The sequence below is a fragment of the Salmo salar genome, chromosome ssa26 (genome assembly GCF_905237065.1).
Source record: "Salmo salar chromosome ssa26, Ssal_v3.1, whole genome shotgun sequence".
In the NCBI taxonomy this organism is placed as follows: domain Eukaryota; kingdom Metazoa; phylum Chordata; class Actinopteri; order Salmoniformes; family Salmonidae; genus Salmo; species Salmo salar.
In genome coordinates, this window is record NC_059467.1 from 20,337,536 (window position 1) to 20,365,207 (window position 27,672).

A 27,672-nucleotide genomic window follows, 5' to 3' on the forward strand; every position below is an offset into this window, starting at 1 on the left:
CCACCCCGGCCATCCTACAATCTAAGCTTGATGCCCTCAATCTCACTCAAATTATCAATGAACCTACCAGGTACAACCCCAAATCTGTAAACACGGGCATCTTCATAGATGTCATCCTAACTAACTCGCCCTCCAAATACACCTCTGCTGTTTTCAATCAAGATCTCATCAATCACTGCCTCATTGCCTGCATCCGTAATGGGTCTGCGACCAAACGACCACCCCTCATCACTGTCAAACGCTCCCTAAAACACTTCTGCGAGCAGGCCTTTCTAATCGACCTGGCCAGGGTATCCTGGAATGACATTGACCTCATCCCGTCAGTAGATGATGCCTGGCTATTCTTTAAAAATGCCTTCCTCACCATCTTAAATAAGCATGCCCCACTCTAAAAACTTAGAACTAGGAATAGATATAGTCCTTGGTTCACTCCAGACCTGTCTGCCCTTGACCAGTACAAAAAAATCCTGTGGCGTTGTGCATTAGCATCGAATAGCCCCCGTGATATGCAACTTTTCAGGGAAGTTATATACACAGGCAGTTTGAAAAAGCTAGCCTTAGCTTTTCTAACAGAAATTTGCATCCTGTAGTACTAACTCAAAAGTTCTGGTACACTGTAAAGTCCATGGAGAATAAGAGCACCACCTCCCAGCTCCCCACTGCTCTGAGGCTAGGAAACACTGTTGCCACCGATAAATCCACTATAATTGAGAATTTCAATAAGCATTTCTCTACGGCTGGCCATGCTTTCCACCTGGCTACCCCTACCCCGGTCAACTGCCCGGCACCCTCCACAGCAACCCGCCAAAGCCCCCACCATTTCTCCTTCACCCAAATCCAGATAGCTGATGTTCTGAAAGAGCTGCAAAATCTGGACCCCTACAAATCAGCCAGGCTAGACAATCTGGACCCTCTTTCTAAAATTATCTGCCGAAATTGTTGCAACTCCTATTACTAGCCTGTTCAACCTCTCTTTCGTATCGTCTGAGATTCCCAAAGATTGGAAAGCTGCCGCGGTCATCCCCCTCTTCAAAGGGGGTGACACTCTAGACCCAAACTGCTTCAGACCTATATCTATCCTACCCTGTCTTTCTAAGGTCTTCAAAAGCCAAGTCAACAAACAGATTACCGACCATTTAGAATCCCACCATACCTTCTCTGCTATGCAATCTGGTTTCAGAGCTGGTCATGGGTGCACCTCAGCCACGCTCAAGGTCCTAAACGACATCATAACCGCTATTACTGTGCAGCCGTATTCATCGACCAGGCCAAGGCTTTCGACTCTGTCAATCACCACATTCTTATTGGCAGACTCGACAGCCTTGGTTTCTCAAATGATTGCCTCGCCTGGTTTACCAACTACTTCTCTGATAGAGTTCAGTGTGTCAAATCGGAGGGCCTGTTGTCCGGACCTCTGGCAGTCTATGGGTATGCCACAGGGTTCAATTCTCGGGCCGACTCTCTTCTCTGTATACATCAATGATGTTGCTCTTGCTGCTGGTGATTCTCTGATCCACCTCTACGCAGACGACACCATTCTGTATACTTCTGGCCCCTCTTTGGACACTGTGTTAACTAACCTCCAGACGAGCTTCAATGCCATACAACTCTCCTTCTGTGGCCTCCAACTGCTCTTAAATGCAAGTAAAACTAAATGCATGCTATTCAATCGATCACTGCCCGCACCTGCATCACTAGTCTGGACGGCTCTGACTTAGAATACGTGGACAACTACAAATACCTGGGTGTCTGATTAGACTGTAAACTCTCCTTCCAGACTCACATTAAGTATCTCCAATCCAAAATTAAAGCTAGAATCGGCTTCCTATATCTCAACAAAGCATCCTTTACTCATGCTGCCGAACGTAAACCCTCGTAAAACTGACCATCCTACCGATCCTCGACTTCGGTGATGTCATCTATAAAATAGCCTCCAACACTCTACTCAACAAACTGGATGCAGTCTACCACAGTGCCATCCGTTTTGTCACCAAAGCCCCATACACTACCCACCATGCGACCTGTACACTCTCGTTGGTTGGCCCTCACTTCATACTCGTCGCCAAACCCACTGGCTACAGGTTATCTACAAGTCTGTGCTAGGTAAAGCCCCGCCTTATCTCAGCTCACTCGCCACCATAGCCGCACCCACTCGTAGCACGCGCTCCAGCAGGTATATCTCACTGGTCACCCCCAAAGCCAATTCCTCCTTTGGTCGTCTTTCCTTCCAGTTCTCTGCTGCCAATGACTGTAACGAACTGCAAAAATCTCTGAAGCTGGAGACTCATATCTCCCTCACTAGCTTTAAGCACCAGCTGTCAGAGCAGCTCACTGCACCTGTACATAGCCCATCTGTAAACAGCCCATCTATCTACCTACCTCATCCCCATACTGTATTTGTTTATCTTGCTCCTTTGCACCCCAGTATCTCTACTTGCACATTTGTCTTCTGCACATCTACCATTCCAATGTTTAATTGCTATATTGTAATTACTTCGCCACCATGGCCTATTTATTGCCTTAACTTACCTCATTTGCACTCACTGTATAAAGACTTTTTGTTTTATTTTGTTCTACTGTATTATTGACTGTATGTTTTGTTTATTCCATGTGTAACTGTGTTGTTGTATGTGTCGAATTGCTATGCCTTATCTTGGCCAGGTCGCAGTTGCAAATGAGAACTTGTTCTCAACTAGCCTACCTGGTTAAATAAAGGTGAAATAAATACACATATGTTAACTCCAATGCTTCCCACAGTTGTGTCAAGTTGGCTGGATGTCCTTTGGGTGGTGGATCATTATTGATACACATGGGAAACTTTTGAGCTTGAGAAACCCTGTAGCATTTGTTTAACTTTCCAATCATTGGTTTTTGTTTGGCATACCTTTTAAAGTGAAAAATATGTGTCTGCCTCATTCTGTTACAGTCGAATTGCCCGCATATACTGCACAGCCTGAGAAGGCTCCGGTTTCACTGGTTTGGGATTGACTCCTTGTAATGTCTGTCTGCTAGTGTTTGAATGGCACATTGACTCTTTGGGTACCCAAAGTCAATACACACCCCTGGAATACAAAACCTGCTCTCTGCCATGGAGGGTTGTTAAGGTGGGTTTATGTGGTGTAGTTTCAATGTAAGATTTGGCAGACGTCAACTTCTGATTTTGTCTTTGCAGGTATACAGAAGACTCCACGTCTCCCTCTGTGGCGAAATACTATGAGCCACAACAGACAGGCTCTGTACAACCTCAGATATGCCTTAACAGCCAGAGGCAAGTCATGTTTAAATTAAATAACAACCAGCAACAACTTACACCTGAAATGTTGAGGTGGTAGAATTGTTTGTGGGGGAATCTCGCTGGTACGGTGTAGTAGGCATTGTTCTGTTTGATTGGTCCTGGGATTTATTCACTAGGAACCGAACAGAACCAACTGGGGAGGGACCTACCTGAATTTGTCCAATAGAAACTCTCATTTTCGTTGGGTGTAACCAATTGCCGTTGCAAAACGTTTTGGACTAATGATTACACCCTTGTAGTAGGAATGTAGTTGGGTAGGTTACGAATGACCTAACCAACCACATGACCAGGTCTCTCCGAGAGTACAGGGTCTTTATAATGAGGGGATTGGAGTTTTGTATTATAATATCTATATTACTCAACGTTTAGGAGTTTTTGTATTTGGTTTCTTTCTCGAAATTGGTTGTTCATCCATGATATATGTTTAATTCACACTATGGCATACTGTATGTTCTATCTCCCTCTGAGGTGGAATTTCCACTGAAATTAACCATCACTCCTTTAGGCAGTGTTGGTTGAACTTAGATCAACCTCAATTTAGCTGCATTGTTGCATAAACCTCCATCTCTTGTGAAATGTATAACTTCACCTTCTACTCAGCTCGCTTTCTCCCGGAAGCTCTTACTGTATGATAAGTCATGAATTTAGCTATTTCTTGATCTGTTCAGGTCTTTGCCAGATAATGGAGGTCTTTGTAAACCTGCTGGTCGTCATCTGCTCAGGAGTGTCCTACAGTAACTCCGGGGGTTACCGGGACCTGGCCAGCCTCGGGGGTCTCTACCAGTACTACTATGGAGGAGCACAGGCTTTCACCGGAGCCGACAGGGTCAAGGAGCTGGACAAACTGTTCCACCAGCTCAAGCTGCCTCCATACATCTTCAGCATGGCCTGTGGAGGGGCTCTGATGGTTTATGCCTGCATCATTCTGGCTTTGAGGGTCCTGAGAGTCCCTTACCGCTTGCCCCCTGTGCTGCTGGGAGAGGCCCTGGTGAGCTTCCTGATCGGCCTGGGCTACATCCCTGCCCTTCTACTTCATCAAGCTGCAGGAGACCTACGACAACCCCATCTGTACGGAGGGGGAAGCGCTCTACAAGAGCAAAGGGCATCAGGGCTTTGCGTGTGCACTCAATGGAGCAGACATCGCTGGAGGCCTCTTCGGGGTGCTTGGAATCATTGTATTCATCTTTGGAATGGTCTTGCCTTCCGTGCTTTCAGGGCAGTGCGTGAGATGGAGAGCGATGGAAGATGGTAACTTATAACAGGTTTGCTCACCCCCCACTGTGAATATAAAGGATACAAATCTAGGGTTGAGATCAAATTTAGTCAAACAGCTATAAATATTAGTGCATTTTATATTAACTGTGATTAAAAAAAGTGTTGAACTGTACAAAGAGCAATTTTGTACATTTGTGACTTGTTCTGATAAGTTTTATAAAACTTCAAAAACGCACACTTTTTTTACTAAATGTTACAGATGTGAGACATCTACAGTGTCAAAAACATTTTATAATAAAAATCTTAAATAGATGTATTTCTCTTCCTCATGAACCCTCTTGCCTAGAATATCTATATCTTACCTTGAAGAATAGTTATTGTCTGTGGGACTGAAAACAAATCTTTATTGGTGTGGAGCAGAGCAAAGAGATGAGGGGTGTATTCATTTCGCCGATTCTGTTGCAAAACGCTTCTTAAACGGAAGCGAACGGATCTGAATTAATCCAATAAAGATCTCGTTTTTCTTCCATTTGGTTCTGAAACGGTTTCCGTAATGCAGCTCAGAAGCATATCCATGGTGTTTCTGAGGACAGTGTCTGGCCAACGCTATCATCAGAAAGACAACCGAGGGGAACAGAAGGTAGGGAAATGATAGAAATGCTCCAAGGCCCAGGTTTTTCACAGTATAAATTTTTATTGCTACTTGGCTGAAAGTTAATTAAAAATACAGCTTTTCTGCTCAAAACTAGTCATAGCAGCATCTCAAATTAAATAATAAACCATCGCCCACTCAATTTTAAGGAGTACAATTCTGGCTGACAAACAGCAAAAGTGCTCATGGTTAGTCCTTTTCCTAAATTATAAAACACAAGGTATCCTCAAACTATTTACATCAAATATTTAACATCATTAAAATATGTAGCAGTTTTCTGCATGCTAAAATATAAACAAAAATATTAGATATGCTCCAGATATTCAAAACAATGCCTTGGCTTACAAACATAATGTTAACATTTTGTACAAAGTAATCACATATATGTACTGTATATATTTTATATTTATATGCATTTATATATGGCATGCTTCAGACATTAAATATATGAATTAGTGTCTTAAATAAAAATACAATAATCTGTGACGGTATACTATAGAATCCCTTTATTCTAGATTCTGTAGTGGAGAAGGACCTATACATTTGCATGAAACAATGTACAAAAATAAACCTCAGCTTCTTGGCATTGAGAGAAAATATTCAAGCATCTCTAGAAAAGAATGTACAGAAAAAAAGGTGAGATCAAACAATGTTTACTTTGGTCACATGTTAAACAATTGGAACATCCTCAATCTCAGATTCTTTCCAGAGTTCACCATAATCATTTAACAGTATGGAGATTCATTCTGTTAAATATAACAGCAACACATGCATGCACGTGTGCATACTTTCTCACTCAGACCGCAAATTACAAACAGGCAGCATGTTCTCCCTCTGAGAAGAGAAATAAAACCTAGAATGTGTTTTTCAGAGATTGGATTAACTGAATCAGAAAAGCATTGACACCATAACCTACTTAAATATGCATACCCTAGCACACACACACTCCGCTGTATTTATATAGGATTATGGTGCACTCAGATCATGAACAGTAGTTGATCTCCTCTACTAAATAATTAAAGGGAATACTTTGCCATCATTGTGATGTCACCTTGATCTGTTACTCTGTGCCCCATCTTACTGTAGCTATACATACGGTTTGCATATGTACAGGCACATTTATTCCTCTATCTAGATTAATGACCTTCTCAATCAATATTGTTTCTAGCTCTTGTTAGCAGGAGTCAACTTTTTGGTTCTTTACAAAAACAAGGGAGAGTTGACTAAATAAAATAGCAAATAATACTTGGCTAAGGATCTGCATGTTCTGACATACGGAATGCATTTTTGGCTGCTAGAGCACGTAGCATGGGTGCATTTGGGACGCACAGAGCTTAGTAGTGTTTTGCTGGTCCCCACTTGGCAAACTAGGGCCCAATTATGGAGCCTCTTGATCAACTTTTCTACATGGATCACTGCGCAGAGAGAGTTGACAAAAGGTCAAAACGCACACGATGGCAGAACACTGCACTTCATGATTCACACACACATGCATACGCACACACAGACAAGAATGTTCAGTTACTACTCATTGTCATAGTTAAGAAAAAAAGGATCCTCCTATTTTCAGGTCAGGTGTGTAACCTGTTAGTAATATATACAGGTGACACTTTGCATATTTGATGTGAGGGAATTCATGTTCATAATCATCGACATTGTGTAGTGTATTTGAAGTCCAACTTCCTGTTCATTAAGAGGATTATGAGAACTTTGAATTATCTTGTTCCACCAACCACATCAAAGACAATCTCCTCTTCATACTGTTCTTATGTTCTCAACTTAAATGCCACATGAAAATATAAAATGTGTGCAAGCTCAAATCTGTTTCTTTAGTATGTCCTGAAATGCTATTTTTGTTTTTAGGGTGGAGGGCAAACCCACACCTGTGGTGCTGACATGTACCTGTGTTTCCACCTGAGGCACAGCAGGTGGCTTCCGTTAGCAAACAAAGCAATATTCAAACGGCCTGCTTTCTGCCACTTATCATCCCTAGAATGAGCTAACCTTTTACCCCTCAACACCAGCTGCTGTTCCTCTCATGGAAGCAGAATGACTCAATACAAAAAAAGCCTTAAGACTTGAACAAGGAAGAACAATGCCTGTCTTTGTGCTAAAAGACAAACTTGCATCCACCAGAAAAAGCAGTTTTGTAATTCTCTCACACTTGACTTTGAATTATTAGCACTTCTATTGGATACTTTCTCTTAGAGAAGACATGATATGTTTGGCTGACAGAAGCCACAACAACGACAACTCAAGCCCTATGAGTTAATGTGCATTTTTTATAAATATCTCACATAATACTCAAATATCAATCTTTGAATATATTCATCTCCCTATGTACAAAGTGCTTTAAACAGTGTTCGATCCTTTGAAGAGCAGATTTGTCTGAAGTTGGGACAAAATAAGTGAATTAGACTTACGTAATACATCTCATATTATAAGCAAGCAGGCTTTAGAAAGGCAAATTCACCAATCATTCCAGTCAATAACGTTAAGAATGTAAATCGCCATTTCGAAGCCGCTGTGAGGTTTTTGAGCATCTAAAATACTGCCAATTCTACTAAACCTTTAGAATCCACCCCTCTGGTCCCAAGCCTTGTTCTACTGCCCTGAAACTTTACATTTACTTTGCCTTGCTCCCTCTGCAATTTGGAGAAAATAATGCAAAATATTGGATTTTTAGGTGTTCTATGCTCCTGACCTTGCCACGTAAGGTCAAAGTGCAAAACCAGCTCCACTAAAGGAAATAAAACCAACAGAAAAAGACAGTCCCCATCATCATTAGGACTGGCAGCGCTGCATTAAGGCTATGAACAAGCATAGAGAGGGTTGTAGCTAGCTAAGCAGCTATGGTAAGTACAACACTACAACCATGCCACTAGCCTTTTCACAGCGGCATGTAGGAACACATCCTGGTCATTCTCTAGTCAGACCACAAGCCCCCTCTTACTAAGTCAGACTGTTGTCCTCTTTAGAATGGGTTAGGCAGTTTGGCACAAGGGGGATAGATTTTGGTCTGCAGCTTTGTTATATCAATGATGAGTCAGTTAGCGGTATCCTATCCTCTAACATCGCCGGAGCACAAGTGCAACTTTATAGAAATGTCATATTCACAGTCTACTGACCCATATTATGCAGATGCCTTTATTCAAAGCAATGTCTACGACTGACATATTTCACCATGTCTGTGCTAGATAAAAGCCAGGGCCATACTGTGGACCACTCCATACCTCAGCAACACTAAAACCATTAGCAAATGCCCCAAATAAAGCCTGAACTCAAATTCTGATGCAAAATGAATGGCTTACACGCAATACTTTAGTTTTTTTCAATCGTTTTTTTTTTCTCGCTCTTATCGTGACACAAAAGTGCTTTGCCCATTGTGATGTCATCACTTGATTTTCCAGTGAGGTGGATATGTAATGTCTAAGTTAATGTCTCATTGACCCAATACATAAGAATACCTGGGTTTTTATTTTGTGTGTCAAAATACAGTCAATACTTTAACCCACATCCGCATCATCCCAGGACACAAATTTGAGCAATCATTAGCTCCAGTGAGTTGATTTGTAGATAAGGGTATTGTATATTGTAGATTTTTGCTAAAATTCCACATAAACATAATCTGATAAACCCATTTTCTCGTTGGTTGGATGGTATAAACCAAAGGTCCTCTGACAGCTATGGAACATATGGAGCAGACAAAGGCTTGTCTCCACACTGTGAAAGAAGAGTAAGATAACGTCCTCCTCAGCATTAGGTCAGGTGTTCTACATGCCCCTTGAACCGTTGTTCCTTCACAATACCCCATCTACTTGCCTCTAGCAAACACCTGTTGAATTGATGTTGCCACTCATGTGAGCTTCACACCACCCCTCTTACTCAAACCAGCACTTATTGTCGCCAAGACAACAATGAGCTTTTCTGTCCTGCCAACAAAAACACACTGTGCTTGTTCAGAATCTGTTATACAGTAGGTGGTAGTGGTCGTGCTGTTATGTTCCTACTTGCCTCTAGCATACACAGTCTGAATCCTTGTACCACAGAGTAAGGCCAGTCAGCCCAGTTTCCAGTCCTGCCAGCCATGTCGGCTGCCATTGTGCAGTCAACAGGTCACACAGACAGACAGAGCGAGACAGACAGACAGAGCGAGACAGACAGACAGAGCGAGACAGAGAGAGCGAGACAGACAGAGAGAGCGAGACAGACAGAGAGAGCGAGACAGACAGAGAGAGCGAGACAGACAGAGAGAGCGAGACAGACAGAGAGAGCGAGACAGACAGAGAGAGCGAGACAGACAGAGAGAGCGAGACAGACAGAGAGAGCGAGACAGAGACGCAGACAGACAGAGACGCAGACAGAGAGAGACGCAGACAGAGAGAGACGCAGACAGACAGACAGAGAGAGACGCAGACAGACAGACAGAGAGAGACGCAGACAGACAGACAGAGAGAGACGCAGACAGAGAGAGACGCAGACAGACAGACAGAGAGAGACGCAGACAGACAGACAGAGAGAGACACAGACAGAGACAGACAGAGAGCGAGAGAGACAGAGACAGACAGAGAGAGAGAGAGCGAGACAGACAGACAGACAGACAGACAGACAGACAGAGAGCGACACAGACAGACAGACAGAGAGCGACAGAGACAGAGAGAGAGCGACACAGACAGACAGACAGACAGAGAGCGACACAGACAGACAGACAGACAGAGAGCGACACAGACAGACAGAGAGAGAGCGACACAGACAGACAGAGAGAGAGCGACACAGACAGACAGAGAGAGAGCGACACAGACAGACAGAGAGAGAGCGACACAGACAGAGAGAGAGAGCGACACAGACAGAGAGAGAGAGCGACACAGACAGAGCGACACAGACAGAGCGACACAGACAGACAGAGACAGCGACACCGACAGACAGAGAGACAGCGACAGACAGAGAGACAGCGACAGACAGAGAGACAGCGACAGACAGAGAGACAGCGACAGACAGAGAGACAGCGACAAACAGAGACAGCGACAGACAGAGAGAGACGCAGACAGACAGACAGAGAGAGACGCAGACAGAGAGAGACGCAGACAGACACAGACAGAGACAGACAGAGAGCGAGAGAGACAGAGACAGACAGAGAGAGAGAGAGCGAGACAGACAGACAGACAGACAGACAGACAGACAGAGAGCGAGACAGACAGACAGACAGACAGACAGACAGACAGAGAGCGACACAGACAGACAGACAGAGAGCGACAGAGACAGAGAGAGAGCGACACAGACAGACAGACAGACAGAGAGCGACACAGACAGACAGACAGACAGAGAGCGACACAGACAGACAGAGAGAGAGCGACACAGACAGACAGAGAGAGAGCGACACAGACAGACAGAGAGAGAGCGACACAGACAGACAGAGAGAGAGCGACACAGACAGACAGAGAGAGAGCGACACAGACAGACAGAGAGAGAGCGACACAGACAGACAGAGAGAGAGCGACACAGACAGACAGAGAGAGAGCGACACAGACAGACAGAGAGAGAGCGACACAGACAGAGAGAGAGAGCGACACAGACAGAGCGACACAGACAGAGCGACACAGACAGACAGAGAGACAGCGACACCGACAGACAGAGAGACAGCGACAGACAGAGAGACAGCGACAGACAGAGAGACAGCGACAGACAGAGAGACAGCGACAGACAGAGAGACAGCGACAGACAGAGAGACAGCGACAGACAGACAGCGACAGACAGAGAGACAGCGACAGAAACAGAGACAGCGACAGACAGAGAGACAGCGACAGAAACAGAGACAGCGACAGACAGAGAGACAGCGACAGACAGAGAGACAGCGACAGACACAGCGACAGACACAGAGACAGACACAGAGACAGACACAGAGACAGCGACAGACACAGAGACAGACAGAGACAGACACAGAGACAGACACAGAGACAGACAGAGACAGACAGAGACAGACAGAGACAGACAGAGACAGACAGAGACAGACAAGTGGCTGTACCATTGGTGGCCCCTGGAGGACACTGTCACACAGTGATGTCCTCCTCCAGCGTTAATACTGATGTCCCCCCCCTCCCCTCCATACACACACAGGCAGGGAGGCAGGGACATCTGGGGCTGAGTGATCTACAGTAGGCACTTTTTCACCTTTTGGTCACAGGACTTGTCCCTGGGATCTAGGAGCCCCTGCAGCCCCCAGCAATGGAATGATAACACACTCAAAGGAATTCTTCTACTATTTCATTACTTAACCTTCCTTCCAAGTAAAGGGAAATGTTGCAAAAAGGTTCTGCAGTCTAAAACGCATGAGGTATTCTAGTTCAGGCTGGGGTATTTTGGCCTCCGGTGGCCCCCTTCTTTTCACAACCTATTTTCATGGGTGGTGATTTCAGTGCCTGTTCAGCTCTGATACTCAGACAGTTCCACCAGGTTCATCAGACAGTTAGCTAAGCACCTCTCTACGTCTAACATGACGTAACGCATTCATGTGTGAACAGTCAAGGCCCCACATATCTTCATGACAGAGCTGAATGGAAACTTGAACTGGAATATCCCACCTGTGCCAGAGAGACCTCCTCTGCCCCCCTGGTATGGCACTGTCACAGGACTACCACAGGGTGGCGCTGTGCTCTGGCCCCCTCTAGAGGGCAGTATCATAAACTTCCTGCTGTAGGGCAGGGACAGGGTTGGGGGCGAGGTCCCGCTGGGGCATCATGGGAGCAGGAGGGTGAGGGTGGTCCCACACAGGGTCTCTGATGGAGGGGGGTGTGAAAGGAGGTGGAGGTCCAGGGACCATAGGACTCTGGCCCCTCAGCTGTTCCCTAACATCCTGCTCTAGACTGGGAGGCACTACCAGCTGGTCCTCGGGGTCCTGCTGGGCAGGGGCAGTGAAGTAACCCGACTTCTTCTTAGGGGCCTCCACGGCTACCTCGATGAGGTTGTGGCTATCTTCCGGGGCCACCACGGAGCCGTTGGAGAGCTTCTTCCCAAAGAGGCTGGAGGTGGAGGGGGACTTCTTCAGGTCGGAGATCTCCCTGCCACACACAGCCAGCAGGCAACCGTTAGTGGCTGACACCACCACGCTGTTCTGACGACGCATCTTTCCATTGGGGTAGTCTGAGCGTGTCTTGTCCAGGTTGTGGTCCTTGGGGCTCGCAGCTGGCCCAGAACGGATCTGGAAAGCACAGCAGTGGATGTCCACCTCCACCTCCAGCTTGCTCCCGTTGGAGATGACCCCCTCTAGGGGAGCCTCGTCATCACTGTCCAACCCGTTGTCAGACTGGTTACTGGAGAAGGTGGCACAGGAGGGCTGACGCTGGAACAGGACTTGGTGGGGCCCCCCTACCCCAGCTGAGCCGTGTCCCACAGGGGCACAGAGCGTGGCTGCAGGGTGGAGGCTACAGCGCCTCTCAGGTCGGGCCGTGGGGCCAGTGGAGGGGTGCTCGTCAGAGGCCGTGGAGCCCGCCTCACTCCCCACCTCCGAGGCCGAAGTCTCGCTGTTGAACTCTGAGGCAATGCCACTGCTGGAGGAGGGCGTGGCCAGGTCCCCTGGGGGAGCAGTGACGGGGAGGGGTGTTGGAGGGGGTCCCCGGGGTTCAGTACCAGTATTGGCGTGAGGTGTCTCACAGGTACAGCTGTCCTCCCCGATGTGCAGGGACACCACCACCGCCCCCACATTGTCCCGGCAGCCATAGCTCTGGGCCAGCGTGCAGAGCTTCTTGGCAGCTGCGCGGGGGTCCCTCACGGCCTGCACGGTGCACACGGCCTCCTGGTAGGACACCCGCTCAAACAGCGCCCGGTTCCCCAGGATCAGGAAGTCATCTTGGGAACACAGGGGCTCGGTGCGCACCCATGGCTTGGGCAGCACCCAGGGAGACAGATAAGAGCATCCCAGCAGGCGAGAGCAGCATGTCACTCCACTCACCTTGTTATCCTGCAACACAATAACACAGGAGGGGACTCAGCTCTGCACTTTGAATACACATGAATACCTCTGAGCACAAGGCATCACATCAAACGTTAACTAACAAGTAGATCTTAATGAACACAAAGGCCCTCACAAAGACGTGCATTCACACACGCCTGACTCTCCACAGTACCTCAGTGATGATCGCCTTGCTGAGTTTGACCCTGTCCATCTCTTCGGTGCTCTGCTCCAGGCTGAAGACCTTGGAGAGGGGCAAGGGCTGGCCGTCTCGACACAGCACCGCCTGGCAGCTGCCCACGTTGGCCACCGTCAGGCTGAAGTAGCTGCCCAGCTCCGACGGCTCGTGGTGGATGTAGCAGAGCAGGGCAGATGCACCCAGCTTCTGACCAGCCATGCCCAGTTTCCTGCATCATACATCCCAGAATGCAACTATCAGCAGATGCCCTGCAATTAGCTAGCTTCTTTGTTAAATAAACATTAAAAGTAGACCATTATGAATATTCATTATGTTATTTGCATATGTTAATTACTAGCTAATGCAGTTGTGAATTAAGTTAATCAAATGTAAATGAACACAGGATAGTACAATTGTAGGCTTGTCTTCCCTAAGAGGCAACAGTAATTCATAGCACGGGCGCAACTTTCATTGGGACGGCGTGGGACATGTCCCACCACATTCTGAAATTGCATTTTTGTCCCCCCCAGTTTTATCTTTGGAATGTGATACAAAACGAGGCAACAGTGTGCTTTAGGACCATGCGGACGCCTGGAGCGGTAGGTTGTTTGGAGTGTTGATCCAACTGGATACATTTTTTTATAATAATAATAATAATAATAATAATAATAATAATAATAATAATGATGCCCCCCCCACTTCAAAAACCAAAGTTACGCCCCTGATTCATAGAATACTGAAATGTTCCTACATTTTGCTTGTATTAGAGTAATACAAGCAAAATGGGTGTGTGTCTGTGTATGCATGATGCTCATACCTGTGTGAGGTGAGGAAGGTGTTACTCATGTACACACTGTCCACACTGGAATGCAGCAGCTCCTCCGACAGCACATCTCCCATGGTGCACTGCAGCAGACGAGGAACTTCCTCATTGCGGTCTCCGTCGAAGACGCCATAGGCCGCCTCAACACTATCCCCAAAGCGGTCCACTGCCAGCACAGACACACACAACCTGTCCCCAAGGAAGAGAAAATACCGTATAGATAAGATAAACACAAAAAGTGTAAACAAAATGTGTTTACATTTTGTGTGTAAATCCCATTATACAATCTTGCTAATAAGCATTCAATCTTGCTCAAATTCAAGCCAAACAGGAATAACTCATCTATACTTGAACACAGTGAGACAGATCCCTATTCCTACGGAGGCAGCAGGGGCTGAGTGTGACACCAGACACGGCCCCCTGTAACACTGTGGTGGTCATGACCCTGTGAGGCCCTGTTAGGGAAGCAGCCAGGCAAACTGGGCCCCCATCAATGATGCAGGGGACACTGCTTTATACCCATTGTATGCACAGGAAGTATTAGGCTTCACCGCCTTCCCTACTATTAAACAAGATCCGCTGCCCAGGGGCCTAGATGCAAGCCCTAACAGACATTCACCCAGGCAGTGGAAGCTGTGCTGGGGCTGTACAGTTAGATAACTAAGTAACATGCATATTATAGCCCCGGTTAGGGTTTAAAATAGGATCCCAGCCAAGAGGCAGAACAGAAAAGAAACGGGCTGATATGGACTATGAGAAGCACATCCTCTTCTCAGACCATTTAATGTAGTGCTGCTCACAGCGGTTCCCTGACAAAGAGGAAATGCTTCTTAAAGGCGCTCTCTAAAACCACACGTGATCTCATAATCCCATTTATACCCTCTCATCAGATTGTCATGAATTAGGGCTTCACTCAGGCAGAATACACTTTATGATGCTCTCTCACATACATGGAACCAGTCTCATAATGTAACTCTCTCCCTCAGCCCTCCCTCCCTCCCTCCCTTCTGCTCACTTGTTCCTCTGTCCGCTCATCTCAGAGTAGCCGTGGTTCCACAGGGTGGAGGAGCCCAGGGAGTCCCCGGTGGTCATGGCTGGCTTCTGGTCCAGCTTCAGGGTGGTGATGTGACTGAGGAGAGAGACAAAGAGATGGGGGCATTACCTCATTACACACTGGACCAAACCATAATTCACAGCGTAGTACAGGTTATATTATTTATCTCATAGCTTATCCAAGTACACCAGCGGCCTGATACTTCGTTGTGCGGCGTGACACTGTGGTCTCTGTGTGTCACCTGAACAGGTTGAGTGTTTTGTGCTCCAGCAAGAGGCTGCTGTTGCCAGTCAAGTCCAGTTCGTGCAGGGTGGCCGTTAGAGAGTCTGGCAGTAGGATCTCAGTCAGCTCATTACAGCTCAAGTCCACCAGCTACACACAAACACACACACACACACACACACACACACACACACACACACACACACACACACACACACAGGGTGGAGGGAGAAGATAACACACACGGTTACACGGTATAACATTGTAATAAAGACATACACATCTAAAAGACATATGCATAAACAAAACACAAACTAGGACTGACGCCATTTAGTCGACTGGTCGATTGTTGGTTGACCGAGATTTCTTTAGTCGAACAGTGCACAAGACACCTGTCTCAGTGGACTAATCCATTGCGGAGGCCACAGGGATGGCACAGTCCATCACTCTAAGACATGTGATACTGAAATTGTATTTGGTTATATTATGTAAAAATAACAGTACAACACTAATAAATCCAATATTCTTTTATAACAAATGCGCTTACTCCCGCATTGGATACGGTCGCTGTCCGCAGTTCTGAAACATAACCTTCAGTGCGCCGTAGAATTGACGCCTTTCCCTATATTGCTATGTGCATAATAGAAAAGTTAACCATCATATTGGGATTGAAAACAATGCGGCGGAGCCAGCAGAAGCAGAGATGAGGAAACAGCCCTTGCCTTAGCCTAATTGTCAAAAAACAATGAGGAGAGAGGAAACCCCATCTTAACTGTCAAATGTCTTTACAAATCATCCATATACACTACCGTTCAAAAGTTTGGGGTCACTTAGAAATGTCCTTGTTTTTTTAAAGAGAAGCTACTTTTTTTGTCGACTCCAGGATGCTGGCCTTCTAGGCGGAGTTACAAAGAAAAAGCCATATCTCAGACTGGCCAATAAAAAGAAAAGATTAAGACTGGCAAAAGAACACAGACACTGGACAGAGGAACTCTGCCTAGAAGGCCAGCATCCCAGAGTCGCCTCTTCACTGTTGACGTTGAGACTGGTGTTTGCGGGTACTATTTAATGAAGATGCCAATTGAGGACTTGTGAGGCGTCTGTTTCTCAAACTAGACACTAATGTACTTGTCCTCTTTCTCAGTTGTGCACCGGGGCCTCCCACTCTTTCTATTCTGGTTAGAGCCAGTTTGCGCTGTTCTGTGAAGGGATTAGTACACAGCGTTGTACAAAATCTTCAGTTTCTTGGCAATTTCTCGCATGGAATAGCCTTCGTTTCTCAGAACAAAAATAGACTGACGAGTTTCAGAAGAAAGTTCTTTGTTTCTGGCCATTTTGAGCCTGTAATCGAACCCACAAATGCTGATGCTCCAGATACTCAACTAGTCTAAAGAAGGCCAGTTGTATTGCTTCTTTAATCAGACCAACAGTTTTCAGCTGTGCTAACATAATTGCAAAAGGGTTTTCTAATGATCAATTAGCCTTTTAAAATGATAAACTTGGATTAGCTAACACAACGTACCATTGGAACACAGGAGTGATGGTTGCTGATAATGGGCCTCTGTACACCTATGTAGATATTCCATAAACAAATCAGCCCGTTTCCAGCTAAAACAGTCTTTTACAACATCAACAAATGTCTACACTGTATTTCTGATCAATTTCATGTTATTTTAAATTGACAAAAAAGTTGCTTTTCTTTCAAAAGCAAGGAAATTTCTTAGTGACCCCAAACTTTTGAACGGTAGATCCTGCTTCTGTTGCCTGTTTGAGTGTTTGTTTAATAGCCTACTGATTCCGTGAACACCAAGCCTCATGCAACAGCAAAATGTCGGATAGAGCAATTTCACAGATTCGTCCGTTTTTAAATCTTTGCTATGCTGTAATTTAGGCTTTACAATTTTTTGGGGTTAGTACAGACCGGTATTACTTATAATGTATTTAGTGTTGTTTACAATGTTCCAAACAGGCGGAAAAATTATATTGTAATCTAACAGCACCTGTTTGTCACACATAATATGCACCCAGCTCTCACTCCTATACCCTCCCTTTCCTTGATCTCCTTCTTATTGTTATTATTACAATTATCATTATGATCATCATTATAATAATAAGTAATGTTGTTGTCATTAGTAGGCTTGGTATAGTATCCTTGTATAACCACCATCGAGCTGTAGGCCTAAGAGCGTGTCCAGTTTAGTCTTGATACCCTAACTTACTTAGGCCTATATTTCAATATATAGGCTACTGTACCAATCAATCAATCATCAATTCGTTCATGCCATCACACAGCAGATGAGACATTCATGCTTGAAATGCAATCAAGCATTTTAGTTTTAAAATTAAATAACAAAGGGGGCTTTGAATAATTAGACTAAACAATAAATAAACCTCAATTCACAAATGCATGCAACTGTTTTTAGTCTGCTGTAATAAAGGCTTCACCCATTTATTTATTTATTTATTTTCGTTAGAACAGACTCTGGTACACTTAGTGTTTTCTACACTGTTTTAAATGGTCAGAAAAAAATCTAATATTAGAATCTAAACAGCAACTGTTTGGCACACAACCAGGAAACATTCGCCTGTTTTGAGTTTCTTTTTCACACCCTCCACATCCATTTTGCTGTCATGTGTTACTGTGTTCAGAATTTGTTATAACCAATTTATTGATGTGATTATGACAGGGCCTGACCTATAGCCTATTGGTCACGTGATGAATACATGTTTCACTTAAACAGAGCAAGGGTTGAAGGAATAGGGAATGTTTTTCCTAAACAAATTAGAGATCTCGGTAACAGAACTTTTCAGTCAGAAACAGGTAATGGCTGTAATTATGTTGCAGCTTCAGCATGGACAGCGCAATAAACACTTGCTGTGCTGTGGTGCATTTTTGCTGCAGCAGGGAGGAGAGAGAGAACGTGCACCAGTCACACAGGCACTCGCTGTCATTTCTTTTTTGACACAGTGTGACCATCGGGATCTTTCTTGAGTCATTTGTGTGTCTTAATTATTTAATCAAACAGTGGCTTAAAGCATCAGACTAGCTCAGTGCAAATGTAGTTGATTTTATTAGGGTGTGTCTGTCTATATATGGAAAAATACGTTTCAATATTTCAACCAATCGATTGGTTGAAAGAACAGGACGACTCTCGGTCAACCAATATTTATTTTAGTCGGGGACAGCCCTAATATAAAGAGATATGAGTAAAAATGACCTTGATCTCTGGCAGGTTGAGGATCTCGGGGAACACACTGATGTGGTTGGAGTGTGCTATGAGGGTGTGCAGCCTCTTACAGCTGGACACAGTGGAGGGGATGGTCTTCAGCTTGTTGCCACTCAGATTCAGCTCCTCCAGCAGCTCCAGTTTACTCAGTTTACTGCACACACAGAGCAGTATAGAGACGTCTCCACCACAGAACAATGGCTCATATCAGATCTAGAGAATAGCTACAGTATATTAGGAGCAATAGAAAACATTTTATGTCTAGAGACGCAATCTCTAAAGTAGTGGTTAACCCCCTGTGTAGAATACGTCCACTGATTGAAGGCATTTCCATTCTTCATAGGTACTGTATGAAGGCAGTATAACTGGGTGTGGTGTTGGTTACCTGGCAGGGAAAGAGAGCAGCTGGTTGTAGGCCATGTGCAGGACTCGGAGGTTCTGGTGTCCCACCAGCAGGGCAGCGCAGTTCTCATTCAGTTTGTTCCCCGTCAGGTACAGTTCCTGGAGAGTGCTGAGGCTCTCTTCTGATTGGCTGCTGGGGGGAATTATCTCCAGGGCATTGGCTGACACGTTCAGGTACTTTAGGCTAGGAGGAGGAGCAGAGAGCGATGTATGTAAATAGGAAAGAACCCAGAATTAATTGCCAGGGATACAAGTGATTTAAATGTGTAATATCAAGTCAACATCAGATGATTTAGACAGAACCTCTTAAAGCTGTTATGACAGAGGAGAGTTAAATGCTCTTACTACCAACACTCTGGCCATAAATTTCCTTTAACAAAACAGATTCAGATAAAGGATGACAGGGAGAAAATCAATAAGAATACATCTTCTAGTGGTGGCTCTTTTAAAACACTGAGAATCAAACGTTGTTGACCAATGAGGCACTTTACAGCCGTCACACTGGCGCTCGATGTCTCAGCATGGGAGACAGAGTAGAGTAGCCCAGGCCTAATGGGGTGCCCAGGAAACGGTAGAGCGTCAGGCTGTTGGTGGGGGCTCACGTTACAGTCCGACTCTCTGACTAGTCCACAGAACCACACCCTCCAGAGCCTGGCAGACACAGCCCAGGGGACCCAGTCAGTCCACCTCTACTGGAGCAGCTAACCAGGGCCATCACATGTCTACGTCTAGTAAGACATCTCTTACAGACTGCCAACCAATTTAAGCAAGATACATCAACCACATCAAATATTTATACTGTATTTCTACTGCATGATGTAAGGAGGATGTACTGTAGGGCAGTGTTTCATTTCAATATTCCCGATCCTATTTTGTCCTTTAATTGGTTGTTGTGGTTGAATAGAGGCACAGGGCCACTGCTGCTCCGGGGTTAAAGCAGCAGCAGTAGCGTCCTCGGGCCCAGGGGAGACAGAGCATCAGCTGTAGCCTTCAAAACACCTGTCAGGAATGGAGAGAGAGGCAGAGAGAGGGAGAGAGAGGACAAGCACCAAAGAGAAGGATAGGAGAGAGGGTGGTGTGAAGAGAGAGAGGAAGGGGGATTGACCCACTTTAAGGCCTTGTAGAAGAGGCTCTCCGGGAGCTCGCCTAGCTTGTTGTGCTGGAGGTCGAGTACTTCCAGGGGGACGTGGTCAAGTAGGTCAGGCAGTCTCTGGAGCCTATTGTTCCCAGCCAGCAGCTTCCTCAGACTCAGGCTGCTGAGCAGTCTAGCGGAGAGGGAGATGAAAAGAAAGAGAAAGAGCTAGAGAGAGAGAGAACATCTCCTGCTGTGAATTTGATCACTTCTGAAACTGGGGGAAATCTTGAGGTACAGAAACTCCACAGCCAACAAATCCATCAACGTCTTATTCAACTTGGCAGCCTAAAGATACCAACACAGCGACAATTTACTCCAGAAGGAATAACACAGAGGTCTCATCTGCAGCTACGCCGAAAAGACGAATATTACCTTGTTTGTGAAGGCTTTGGTCTATTCAAATGCAAATATTTGTGTTAAAGGGTAACGTTAAATGATGGTTGCTTTGAGCAAAGTGCTCCAGCACCGTCATACTGAGATCACAGTCTGCTGACAGAAAGATGACAAGCCGTGCGTTGGCTTCACACAACCAATTCAATCCTCTCATCAGCTGACTGTCAACACATCTGCTGATGTTTTAGGGACAGTTATTTCTGGCCGGACATTGGCTAAATGATGCCCAATGTTAATCAGATTAATATGGTGCTCATCCTAATAATAATTGCAGAATGTTTAAAAGCCAAATCCGGATGATACGAGATGGACAGGTTAAACATATAGCACAACATAATGGACAAAGTAACGGCCTTAAATCTACCTTAACAAATATGCATGTTTAGAACATCTTTAGATGAATAACTAGAGGAGTTGGAAGTGAGGAGTTTGAGAAGGGAGAACTAGTCCTCGTAGGGAGACTAACCTGGCTGGTAGTTCAGACAGGAAGTTGTGTGTAACATCCAGCACCTCCACCTTCCTACTGTCACACACCCAGTCTGGAAGGTACTCCAGCAGGTTCCTTTTCACAGAGGTCAGAGGGGATAGAAGACCTTTTTAACTCCAACTGTACATATACAGTGCATTCGGAAAGTATTCAGACCCCTTGACTTTTCCACATTTTGTTTTGTTACAGCCTTATTCTAAAATGGATTAAATAGTTCCCCCCCCCTCATCAATCTGCACACAATACCCAATAAAGACAAAGCAAAAAACTGAAATATCACATTTACATAAGTATTCAGACCTTTTACTCAGTACTTTGCTGAAGCACCTTTGGCAGCAATTACAGCCTCCAGTCTTCTTGGGTATGACGCTACAAGCTTGGCACACCTGTATTTGCGGAGTTTCTCCCATTCTTCTCTGCAGATCCTCTCAAGCTCTGTCAGGTTGGGTGGGGGAGCGTTGCTGCACAGCTATTTTCAGGTCTCTCCAGAGATGTTCGATCAGGTTCAAGTGTGGGCTCTGGCTGGGCCACTCAAGGACATTCATAGACTTATCCAAAGCCACTCCTGTGTTGTCTTGGCTGTGTGCTTAGTGTCATTGTCCTGTTGGAAGGTGAACCTTCACCCCAGTCTGAGGTCCAGATTTCTCTGGAGCAGGTTTTCATCAAGGATCTCTCTCTACTTTGCTCCGTTCATCTTTCCCTCGATCTGGACTAGTGTCCAAGTCCCTGCCGCTGAAAAACATCCACACAACATGATGCTGCCCCCACGCTTCACCATAGGGATGGTGCCAGGTTACCTCCAGACATGACGCTTGGCATTCAGGCAAAAAAATTCAATCTTGGTTTCATCAGAGCAGAGAATCTTGTTTCTCATGGTCTGAGAGTCCTTTAGGTGCATTTTGGCAAACTCCAAGCGGGCCGTCATGTGCCTTTTACTAAGGAGTGGCTTCCATCTGGCCACTCTACCATAAAGACCTGATGGGTGGAGTGCTGCAGGGATGGTTGTCCTTCTGGAAGGTTCTCTCATCTCCACAGAAGAACTCCAGAGCACTTTCAGAGTGACCATTGGGTTCTTGGTCACCTCCCTGACCAAGGCTCTTCTCCCCCGATTTCTCAGATTGGCCGGGCAGCCAGCTCTAGCAAGAGTCTTGGTGGTTCTAAACTTCTTCCATTTAAGAATGATGGAGGCCACTGTGTTCTTGGGGACCTTCAATGCAGCAGTAATGTTTTGGTACCCTTCCCCCTCGACACAATCCTGTCTCGGAGTTCTATCTACAATTCTTTTTACCTCATGGCTTGGTTTTTGCTCTGACATGCACTGTCAACTGTGGGACCTTATATAGACAGGTGTGTGCCTTTCAAAATCATGTCCAATCAATTGAATTTACTCCAATCAAGTTGTAGAAACATCTCAAGGATGATCAATGGAAACAGGGTGCACCCGAGTTCAATTTCGAGTCTAATCGCAAACGGTCTGAATACTTAAGTAAATAAGATATGTTTTTTTATTTTGTATACATTTGCTCAAATTTCTAAAAACCTGCTTTTGCTTTGTCATTGTGGGGTATTCTGTGTAGATTGATGAAGAAAATTGTTTTATTTAATCAATTTTAGAATAAGGCTGTAATGTAACCAAATGTGGAAAAGTGAAGGGGTCTGGATACTTTCCGAATGCACTGTATAGGAAAAAAGGTACCAATATACCAAGTTCATGATGAGAAGAATAATGTTGATGAATTAATAACATTAATAACACCTCTTCCTTACTAATTGAGAAACTGAGGCCCTGGCCACACAGCACTCACCGTGATAGGTCCATCTGTGTCAGCTGGTTGGGTACTGGGTAGATGTTGACTGTGGTCAGGCCTGTGGGTAGAGGAAAAGCAGTGATCAGCAGCCAAGCTAGTGATGGCTATATGCATTATGTAACAGTAACAGTGGTAGAGGGCCTGGAGAGACAGGGCCAGGGAGGGAGGTGCTCCACTCACGGTTGCTGCTGGCGTGGAGCGTGCGCAGGGTGAAGCCACTCAGCGTCAGCGCCCTCAGCTGGTTTCTCTGACAGTGCAGCGTTTCTAGGCTGCAGATGGAGCTCAGGTCCAGGGTGGCCAAGTGGTTGTCCCTCAGGTCTAGCTGGATCACCTGCTTCACTGCCTCCAGGGCCTCACTCTTCACCCAGCGCAGACCGTTCAGCCTGCATACAGTACATAGCATTAACAACCAGGCCTCATACGGTACACAGCATTAACACCCAGGCCTCACACGGTACACAGCATTAACACTCAGGCCTCATACGGTACACATCATTAACACCCAGGCCTCATACGGTACACAGCATTAACACCCAGGCCTCATACGGTACACAGCATTAACACCCAGGCCTCATACGGTACACAGCATTAACACCCAGGCCTCATACGGTACACAGCATTTACACCCAGGCCTCATACAGTACACAGCATTTACACCCAGGCCTCATACAGTACACAGCATTAACACCCAGGCCTCATACGGTACACAGCATTAACACCCAGGCCTCATACGGTACACAGCATTAACACCCAGGCCTCATACGGTACACAGCATTAACACCCAGGCCTCACACAGTACACAGCATTAACACCCAGGTCTCATACAGTACGTAAGGGAAAATCAACAAGGGGCTATGCATTCACGACGTGGAAGGTGTGTTCCAACACGACGCGCCAGCGGAGTGGAACTGACCTTCCAAGGAATTGCATTTTCCAGAGAACACAGAGCCCGAGTTGATTATCCCTTTTATACCATAATAATACTATAATTTAACACATTTACCACTAGAAGTGTTAATTTAACAATGTCAATAATGTTTCAATTTGACTTTGCTTTCCAAAGCAGCTCAAACAAAGAACATGTAACAACTATAGCCATTGGATTGTACCCTTTTATTATTTTTATTTATTTCACCTTTATTTAACCAGGTAGGCAAGTTGAGAACAAGTTCTCATTTACAATTGCGACCTGGCCAAGATAAAGCAAGCAGTTTGACACATACAACAACACAGAGTTACACATGGAGTAAAACAAACATACAGTCAATAATATAGTAGAAAAATAAGTCTATATACAAAGTGAGCAAATGAGGTGAGATAAGGGAGGTAAAGGCAAAAAAGGCCATGGTGGCGAATTCAATACAATATAGCAAGTAAAACACTGGAATGGTAGATTTGCAGTGGAAGAAAGTGCAAAGTAGAAATAATGGGGTGCAAAGGAGCAAAATAAATAAGTAAATAAATAAATACAGTAGGGGAAGGGGTAGTTGTTTGGGCTAAATTATAGATGGGCTATGTACAGGTGCAGTAATCTGTGAGCTGCTCTGACAGCTGGTGCTTAAAGCTAGTGAGGGAGATAAGTGTTTCCAGTTTCAGAGATTATTATAGTTCGTTCCAGTCATTGGCAGCAGAGAACTGGAAGGAGAGGTGGCCGAAGGAGGAATTGGCTTTGGGGGTGACCAGAGAGCTATACCTGCTGGAGCGCATGCTACGAGTGGGTGCTGCTATGGTGACCAGCGAGCTGAGATAAGGGGGAACTTTACCTAGCAGGGTCTTGAAGATGGCCTGGAGCCAGTGGGATTGGCGACGAGCATGAAGCGAGGGACAGCCAACGAGAGCATACAGGTCGCAGTGGTGGGTAGTATATGGGGCTTTGGTGACAAAACGGATGGCACTGTGATAGACTGCATCCAATTTATTGAGTAGGGTATTGGAGGCTATTTTGTAAATGACATCGCCGAAGTCGAGGATCGGTAGGATGGTCAGTTTTACGAGGGTATGTTTGGCAGCATGAGTGAAAGATGCTTTGTTGCGAAATAGGAAGCCAATTCTAGATTTAACTTTGGATTACAGATGTTTGATGCGAGTCTGGAAGGAGAGCTTACAGTCTAACCAGACACCTAGGTATTTGTAGTTGTCCACGTATTCTAAGTCAGAACCGTCCAGAGTAGTCTGCCGATGAGGATGTGGTGATTGACAGAGTCGAAAGCCTTGGCCAGGTCAATGAATACAGCTGCACAGTATTGTTTCTTATCGATGGTGGTTAAGACATCGTTTAGGACCTTGAGCGTGGCTGAGGTGCACCCATGACCAGCTCTGAAACCAGATTGCATAGCAGAGAAGGTGCGGTGGGATTCAAAATGGTCAGTAATCTGTTTGTTGGCTTGGCTTTCGAAGACTTTAGAGAGGCAGGGTAGGATAGATATAGGTCTGTAGCAGTTTGGGTCAAGAGTGTTCCCCCCTTTGAAGAGGGGGATGACCGCAGCTGCTTTCCAATCTTTGGGAATCTCAGACGACACGAAAGAGAGGTTGAACAGGCTAGTAATAGGGGTTGCAACAATTTCGGCAGATAATTTTAGAAAGAAAGGATCCAGATTGTCTAGCCCGGCTGATTTGTAGGGGTCCAGATTTTGCAGCTCTTTCAGAACATCAGCTGACTGGATTTGGGAGAAGGAGAAATGGGGAAGGCTTGGGCGAGTTGCTGTGGGGGGTGCAATGTTGTTGACCGGGGTAGGGGTAGCCAGGTGGAAAGCATGGCCAGCCATAGAAAAATGCTTATTGAAATTCTCAATTTTAATGGATTTATCGGTGGTGACATAGTGCAGTGGGCAGCTGGGAGGAGGTGCTCTTATTCTCCATGGACAGTGTCCCAGAACTTTTTTGAGTTTGTTTTGCAGGAAGCAAATTTCTGCTTGAAAAAGCTAGCCTTGGCTTTTCTAACTGCCTGTGTATATTGGTTTCTAACTTCCCTGAAAAGTTGCATATCACGGGGGCTGTTCGATGCTAATGCAGAACGCCACAGGATGTTTTTGTGTTGGTTAAGGGCAGTCAGGTCTGGAGAGAACCAAGGGCTATATCTGTTCCTGGTTCTAAATTTCTTGAATGGGGCATGCTTATTTAAGATGGTGAGGAAGGCATTTAAAAAAAATAATCAGGTATCCTCTACTGACGGGATGAGGTCAATATCCTTCCAGGATACCCGGGCCAGGTCAATTAGAAAGACCTGCTCGCTGAAGTGTTTCAGGGAGCGTTTGACAGTGAGGAGTGGAGGTCGTTTGACCGCTGACCCATTACAGATGCAGGCAATGGGGTAGTGATCGCTGAGATCTTGGTTGAAAACAGCAGAGGTGTATTTAGAGGGCAAGTTGGTTAGAATGATATCTATGAGGGTGCCCGTGTTTACGGCTTTGGGGTGGTACCTGGCAGGTTCATTGATAATTTGTGTGAGATTGAGGGCATCAAGCTTAGATTGTTTGATGGCTGGGGTGTTAAGCATGTCCCAGTTTAGGTCACCTAGCAGCACAAGCTCTGAAGATAGATGGGGGGCAATCAGTTCACATATGCTGTCCAGAGCACAGCTGGGGGCAGAGGGTGGTCTATAGCAGGCGGCAACGGTGAGAGACTTGTTTTTAGAGAGGTGGATTTTTAAAAGTAGAAGTTCAAATTGTTTGGGTACAGACCTGGATAGTAGGACAGAACTCTGCAGGCTATCTCTGACAGATTGCAACACCGCCCCCTTTGGCCGTTCTATCTTTTCTGAAAATGTAGTTTGGGATGGAGATTTCAGAGTTTTTGGTGGTCTTCCTAAGCCAGGATTCAGACACGGCTAGGACATCCGGGTTGGCAGAGTGTGCTAAAGCAGTGAATAAAACAAACTTAGGGAGGAGGGTTCTAATGTTAACATGCATGAAACCAAGGCTATCACGGTTACAGAAGTCATCAAAAGAGAGCGCCTGGGGAATAGGAGTGGAGCTAGGCACTGCAGGGCCTGGATTCACCTCTACATCGCCAGAGGAACAGAGGAGGAGTAGGATAAGGGTACGGCTAAAAGCTATAAGAATTGGTCGTCTAGGACGTCCAGAACAGAGAGTAAAAGGAGCAGGTTTCTGGGGGCGATAAAATAGCTTCAAGGTATAATGTACAGACAAAGGTATGGTAGGATGTGAATAAAGTGGAGGTAAACCTAGGCATTGAGTGATGATGAGAGAGATATTGTCTCTAGAAACATCATTGAAACCAAGTGATGTCATTGCATGTGTGGGTGGTGGAACTGAAAGGTTGGATAAGGTATAATGAGAAGGGCTAGAGGCTCTACAGTGAAATAAGCCAATAAACACTAACCAGAACAGCAATGGACAAGGCATACTGACATTAAGGAGAGGCATGCTTAGCCGAGTGATCATAAGGGTCCAGTGAGTAGTGATGTTGGTTGGGGTCATGGCGATTCAGACAGCTAGCCAGGCCATGGATAGCAAGCTGGCAGAAGATGGTCTGTTTTTAGCCACCTCATGCGTTTCTGTCGGTAGATTAGTGGGGTTCCGTGTGGTAGAGGGGACTAGTTATAGTTATAGTGGCCCAAGAAAATTTTCGATAGACCTATTCAGATAGTAGCCGATAAGACAGCTAACGATTAGCGGGCCGCAGATGAGCGTTCAGGTTACGTCGCGACGTAGGGGCCAGTTGGATAACTCCCTCGGGCAGATAACGTCTGTAGTCCAGTCGTGAAGGCCCGGTGGGGCTCCGCATCGGCAGTAAAATGGGTCCAGATAGGTGATTGTAGCCCAGGAGTGGCTGTTGGAACTCTTCAGCTGGCTAGCTCCGGAATAATTGATGTTT

The 27,672-nt window shown here is 45.6% G+C and overlaps 2 protein-coding genes across 2 annotated transcripts in view; one reads left to right on the forward strand and one right to left on the reverse strand.

The window, feature by feature from the left end:
* The first annotated feature begins 3,213 nt into the window (after positions 1-3,213).
* On the forward strand, positions 3,214-4,669 carry LOC106587350 (MARVEL domain-containing protein 3). Its single transcript, XM_014175675.2, is given in 3 exon segments — positions 3,214-3,268; positions 3,964-4,318; positions 4,320-4,669. Coding segments are annotated over 3 exon segments (645 nt in total). The 3' UTR covers positions 4,555-4,669.
* Positions 4,670-11,078: 6,409 nt separating this feature from the next.
* LOC106587351 (PH domain leucine-rich repeat-containing protein phosphatase 2) overlaps positions 11,079-27,672 on the reverse strand; it is a 49,296-nt gene continuing 32,702 nt past the window's right edge. The window contains exons 9-19 of the mRNA XM_014175677.2: positions 23,017-23,219; positions 22,834-22,894; positions 21,008-21,103; positions 20,123-20,278; positions 18,997-19,197; positions 18,603-18,765; positions 15,404-15,534; positions 15,124-15,237; positions 14,103-14,297; positions 13,283-13,514; positions 11,079-13,116 (exon numbers count right to left, since the gene is read on the reverse strand). Of these exons, the coding sequence (XP_014031152.1) occupies positions 11,824-13,116; positions 13,283-13,514; positions 14,103-14,297; positions 15,124-15,237; positions 15,404-15,534; positions 18,603-18,765; positions 18,997-19,197; positions 20,123-20,278; positions 21,008-21,103; positions 22,834-22,894; positions 23,017-23,219 (2,845 nt within the window). The 3' untranslated portion in view covers positions 11,079-11,823. The remainder of the gene's footprint in view (positions 13,117-13,282; positions 13,515-14,102; positions 14,298-15,123; positions 15,238-15,403; positions 15,535-18,602; positions 18,766-18,996; positions 19,198-20,122; positions 20,279-21,007; positions 21,104-22,833; positions 22,895-23,016; positions 23,220-27,672) is intronic.